Source organism: Podarcis raffonei, chromosome 2, assembly GCF_027172205.1.
Source record: "Podarcis raffonei isolate rPodRaf1 chromosome 2, rPodRaf1.pri, whole genome shotgun sequence".
NCBI classification, from domain to species: Eukaryota; Metazoa; Chordata; class Lepidosauria; order Squamata; family Lacertidae; genus Podarcis; species Podarcis raffonei.
In genome coordinates this window covers 124,694,109-124,700,156 of record NC_070603.1, presented here as the reverse complement: position 1 = coordinate 124,700,156, position 6,048 = coordinate 124,694,109, and the positions used below count along the sequence as shown (strand labels likewise).

The following is a 6,048-nucleotide window of genomic DNA, read 5'->3' as shown; positions in this document are numbered from 1 at the left end:
CTAATAGCAAGAAACTGGAAAAGCGAAACCATCCCTTCAAAGATTGAGTGGCAAGCCAAATTGATAGAGTACTTACAATTAGCAAGGAGAACGCTGGCAGTGAGAGGAAACTCAACACAAGAAGGAGTGGATAGTAATTAAGGAATATCACTGCCAAAACTTTTGAATATATGGGTTTTATGCTGCTGTTCTTATAACAGGGAGTTAGACTAGAAGATCCTTGGACTCCCCTTGACCGCTACAGTTCTAGGATTCTAGAGCCAATCCTGCCTCCTAAACACCACTGTTGTGCTCCATTTTCCCCAACTCTGGATTCCCAATTCTCTCTGCAAAGACCCAATATCAACAGACTCTCAGCACATGTTCACTTTCAATGAGCACAGTCGCATTCTGCAGCCCTAACAGTACATTGTATCTTTCATTACACTTACTATTATGAGACATTACCTCCATTGCTTTAATACATATATGCACAACATTCCATACAAACACCAGAACACCAAACACAGTACATGATATTTCCCTCTATGGGTTTGTTGACATGAAGCACAAAGTGAACTCTGTGTGAAAAACTTGGCACACTCCATACATCTAAATAGGCTCTCCCCTGTGAGAGTCCATATGTCTTAATCAATAACTCCATTATAATTGAAACACATTCAACACTCCTTCCACTCAAACAATTGTTTCTCTGTGAGTTTGCTGATGTTTTCTAAGAGTTACACTCTTACTGAAGCACTTCCCACACTCCAAGCATTTAAATGGTTTCTCCCCTGTGTGAGTTCTAAGATGTATAGTAAGGTGTGAACATCGACTGAAGCTCTTCCCACACTCCATACATCTAAATGGTTTCTCCCCTGTGTGAATTCGTAGATGTGTTGTAAGAGCTGAACTCTGAATGAAAACTTTCCCACACTCCATACATTTAAATGGTTTCTCCCCTGTGTGAGTTCGTAGGTGTAGAGTAAGGTGTGAACCGTGTCTGAAGCTCTTTCCACATTCCATACATTTAAATGGTTTCTCCCCTGTGTGACTTCGTTGATGTAAAGTAAGCTGTGAACACTGACTGAAGCACTTCCCACACTCCACACATTTAAATGGTTTCTCACCCGTGTGAGTTCTTTGATGTACAGTAAGTATTCCATTGTGATTGAAGCTCTTTCCACACTCCATACATTTAAATGGTTTCTCACCAGTGTGAGTACGTTGATGTACAATAAGTACTCCACTCTGGCTGAAGCACATCCCACAATCCATACATTCAAATGGTTTCTCTCCTGTGTGACTTCGTTGGTGCACAGTGAGTTTCGCACTACAAATGAAGCTTTGCCCACACTCAAAACATTTATATGGTTTCTCCCCTGTGTGAATTCGTTGATGTAAAATAAGGCTTCCACTCTGACTGAAACACTTCCCACACTCTATACATCTAAATGGTTTCTCCCCTGTGTGAGTTCGTTGATGAATAGTAAGTTGTGAAGACTTACTGAAGCTATTTCCGCACTCCATACATTTAAATGGTTTCTCCCCTGTGTGAGTTTGCTGATGTCTAGTAAGGTTTCCTCTTTCTCTGAAACACTTCCCACACTCCATACATCTAAATGGTTTCTCCGCTGTGTGAGTTCGTTGATGAATAGTAAGTTGTGAAGACTTACTGAAGCTCTTTCCACACTCCATACATTTAAAGGGTTTCTCCCCTGTGTGAGTCAGTTGATGATTTCTAAGCACTCCACTATTGGTGAAGCTCTTTCCACACTCATTACATTTAAATTGTTTCTCCCTTGTGTGAGTTCGTTGATGTCTAGTAAAGTGTGAACACTGTCTGAAGCTCTTCCCACACTCCATACATTTATATGGTTTCTCCCCTGTATGAGTTCGTTGATGTCTAGTAAGATGTGAACACCGCCTGAAGCTCTTTCCACACTCCATACATTTATATGGTTTCTCCCCTGTATGAGTTCGTTGATGTACAGTAAGTTTCCCTCTTTCACTGAAGCTTTTTCCACACTCCATACATCTAAATGGTTTCTCCCCTGTGTGAATTCGTTGATGTACAGTAAGTTTTCCTCTTTCACTGAAGCTCTTTCCACATTCCATACATTTAAAGAGTTTCTCCCCAGTGTTAGTTTGTAGATGTGTGCTAAGGTGTTCACTCACACTGAAGTACTTTACAGATGGCCCTTCAATATTCTGATTGCCTTCGCCATCACCTGGTTTAAAGTGGGAGATAGGAAAATATTGTTAGATATTCAGGGAATAGAACAAGGCAACTTAACACAGAGCAAGACCAATCAGCACCTTCTCTTCTTTTAACATCTCCTGGATTCCTTCCTCTCCTAAGTACCAAATTTATAGGAAAGGTAATCTGAAAATAGCCTCAATAACCCCTAGTATCCAGTTCTACCTTCAACTCCCATGTAACACTGAGCACCAAGAGAAACCTTCTATGCTGAGGTGAGAGATCTATGGCCCTCCAGATGTGGTTGGACTCTTAGTACCATCAACCCAGGCAAAGATGGCCAATGACCAGTGATGACGGGAGTTGTAGTGCAGCCACATCCAGAGGGAGACACTTTCCCCCTCCTGTGAAAATGCTGCACCTCTGTATTCAGTTTTCTCCTTCCTCCATGATCTGTAATTTATTGCTGATACATTCCAACCCACTGTTCACATCACCTAAACCTGCACCAGGATGCTGGAAAAGATGGGCCCTCATTCTGATCCAAAAGGGCTTTTTTAATATTCCTACACACTGAAAGGAGACATAGAAAGCTACAGTCTCACAGCAAAGTGGAAGCATGTACCTCGCAATTTCTCCAGGACAACATCACTGTGTTTTTCTGTTCCAAACGACAAGATGAGCTCAGACTTGAGTATCAGAGTCCCTGCTATGTGGAATAAGTAAAATAGTAGTGTTGTTTAGGTCATATGTAACTGTACAAATATTCAAAAATATTAATATTGTGAAGTACACAGCAAAGTATCTGGTTGCCCATTAAAAACTATTAAATGACATGGACCAGTAAACCTCATGCCATCATTATTATCCTGTGAGTCTCTGCAGAGAGCAAAACCAACCCCTGTACATGGTGTTTATTGACCTGACTAAGGCTTTCGACACTGTAAATCGTAATGCCCTGTGGACTGTCCTTCTGAAAATTGGCTGCCCAGATAAATTTGTGAACATCATCCAGCTCCTCCATGATAATATGACAGCAACAATCACAGATAACAACGGCTCTCAAAGTGAACCATTCACAGTGGGATCAGATATTAAACAGGGTTGTGTTATTGCCACAACTCTATTCATTATTTTCATTGCCATGATCCTACACTTTGTCGCAGGGAAAATCCCCACCGGAGTAGAAATCATATATCAAACAGATTGAAAGCTCTTCAATCTGAGCAGGCTGAAAGCAAAGAGTAAGGTTACCGTAACTTTTGTCATAGAGCTTCAGTATGCTGATGACAACGTAGTGTGCACACGCTCAGAGGATGACCTCCAAACCATCCTAAATATCTTTGCAGAAGCTTACGAAAAGCTTGGCCTATCACTCAATATCCAAAAAACCAACTGCACCAACAAGTACAAAATAACCACTCTGCAACGCCACAAATCCAACTCAATGGTGTAATGCTGGAAAATGTTGATCACTTCTCCTACCTAGGCAGTTATCTTTCCACAAGGGCCAACATTGATACCTAAACCCAGCATCACCTGAGCTCTGCGAGTGCAGCTTTCTTCCAATTGAAGTGCAAAGTGTTTGAGGACTGGGACATTTGTAGGGAAACCAAAATGCTTGTTTACAAAGCTATTGTACTACCAACCTTACTATATGCTTGTGAAACATGGACCACTTATAAACACCATCTCCAACTCCTTGAAAGAGTCCATCAACGGTGTCTCTGAAAAATTTTACACATCACTTGGGAAGATAGGCGAACTAATATCAGTGTACTGGAAGAAGCAAAGATCACCAGTGTTGAAGCAATGATTCTTCAACATCAACTTCGTTGGACTGGTCGTGTTGTGCAGATGCCTGATGATCGTCTTCCAAAGCAACTACTCTATTCCGAACTTAAAAATGGAAAGCGTAATGCTGGTGGTCCACAAAAGAGGTTTAAAGACTATCTCAAGGCAAATCTAAAAAAAAAAATAGAATAAACACTGACAACTGGGAAACACTGGCCTGCGAGTGCTCCAGTTGGAGAACAGCCTTTACCAAAGGTGTCACGGGCTTTGAAGACACTCGAACTCAGGACGCAAGGGAGAAATGTGCTAAGAGGAAGGCACGCTTGGCAAACCCTCACCTTGATCAACTCCCACCCAGAAACCAATGTCCCCACTGTGGAAGGACGTGTGTATCCAGAATTGGGCTTTACAGTCACGGACTCATTGTTAAAACTGTGTTTATGGAACACAATCTTACTCGGCTATGAAGAAGAGTTTGGATTTGATATCCCACTATATCACTACCCGAAGGAGTCTCAAAGCGGCTAACATTCTCCTTTCCCTTCCTCCCCCACAACAAACACTCTGTGAAGTGAGTGGGGCTGAGAGACTTCAGAGAAGTTTGACTAGCCCAAAGTCACCCAGCAGCTACATGTGGAGGAGTGGAGATGCGAACCTGGTTCCCCAGATTACGAGTCTACCACTCTTAACGACTACCCCACACTGGCTCTCTGAGTGATCGCCAAAGCAGATGTGTCTCTTTGTATATTACACACAGCGTTTTTTTGTGAATTCATACCACAATATCAGCTTATGAAGAGTTGCCTACTGACAAATGTACAGCATTGCTAGAAACTACATCTTCAACATCAACTTCATTGGACTGGTCATGTTGTTTGGATGCCTGATTATCGTATTCCAAAGCAACTACTAGTTAAGAATGGAAAGTGAAATACAGGAGGACAACAAAAGAGGTCTTAAGATGCTGTCAAGTCAAATCTAAAACAATGCAGTATAAGCACAGAAAGTTGGGAAACACTGGCCTGTGAGTGCTCCAACTGGATAATAGCCTTTACCAAAGGCTTCATGGACTTTGAAGAAGTACAAACTAAGGAGAAGAGAGAGAAATAAGCAAAGATGCAAGCACGTTTGGCAAAGGCTGACTGTAATTTACTTCCGCCCAGAAACCTATGTGTGGATCCAGAATTGGCCTCTATAGTCACTTACGGACACACTGTTAAAACAGTGTTCATAGAAGACAATCTTACTCCGCTATGAGGGGTCACCAAAGAAGAAGACACAACATGAAAAAATGGCTCAAACAGCAGAGTCACACCTCCAACGTCTAACAGCCAAGAGGAATAAAAATCTGCCCTTACCTAGAGAGGCCACCATCTCATAATTCTCCTCCATGACTTCCTTGTGCAAAGCTCTTTGGCCTGGATCCAGCAGAGCCCACTCCTCCTCCGTGAAAAACACGGCCACCTCCTCAAAGGTCAAGAGGGCCTGGAAGAAGAAGAGGAAGAAGACAGAGCTGCTCTTAGATCCCCATCATCCCCAGTAAACACAGAGAGAGGCTGGGTGGTCCCATCTGTGCCTCTTCCCTCCTTCCTGCTCCCGTTGCCCTTTCCCTACCTGAGGAAGCTGCCTGGCTCCTCTTTCCATTCCACCTCTGAGAAGAGGCCGTTCAGAGGGGGTCTCGGAGGCCATTGCGCTGCCAGTGTAAAGGACGGAGGAGGAAGAGGTGTAAACTGGCCACTTCTGGGACTCTCTCAGCTGTTGCCAAGATGTTCTTCAAAGCAGGGAGCAGCTCTTTTAGGAGAACAATGCAGAAATTATTATTATTATTATTATTATTATTATTATTATTATTATTATTTGCTTTATATGCCGCCCTATACCCGGAGGTCTCAGGGCTGTTCAAAGAAAGGCAGATTTAATTAGGGTGGGAGACATTTACACAGATAGCATGCCTTTTACAAATTACAAATACAGTGGTACCTTGGGTTACATACGCTTCAGGTTACAGACTCCGCTAATCCAGAAATAGTACCTCAGGTTAAGAACTTTGCTTCAGGATGAGAACAGAAATCGTG

General features: G+C 42.5%; 1 protein-coding gene across 4 annotated transcripts; it reads right to left on the bottom strand.

Annotated features, from left to right (window-relative positions):
• Positions 1-439: 439 nt before the first annotated feature.
• Positions 440-5,783, bottom strand: LOC128409368 (zinc finger protein 665-like). 4 transcript variants are annotated; one of them, XM_053379772.1, is made up of 5 exons: positions 5,705-5,782; positions 5,588-5,666; positions 5,332-5,458; positions 2,805-2,888; positions 440-2,210 (listed from the first exon to the last, which is right to left on the bottom strand). In XM_053379772.1, the coding sequence occupies exons 2-5, from the start codon at positions 5,660-5,662 to the stop codon at positions 676-678; spliced, it is 1,821 nt and encodes a 606-aa protein (XP_053235747.1). In that variant the 5' UTR covers positions 5,663-5,666; positions 5,705-5,782; the 3' UTR covers positions 440-675. The 4 variants fall into 4 exon arrangements, with proteins under 4 accessions (XP_053235747.1, XP_053235748.1, XP_053235749.1 ...); XM_053379773.1 differs by having other exon boundaries at positions 2,805-2,885; positions 5,588-5,783; XM_053379774.1 differs by lacking the exon at positions 2,805-2,888 and having other exon boundaries at positions 5,588-5,782.
• Positions 5,784-6,048: the final 265 nt, after the last annotated feature.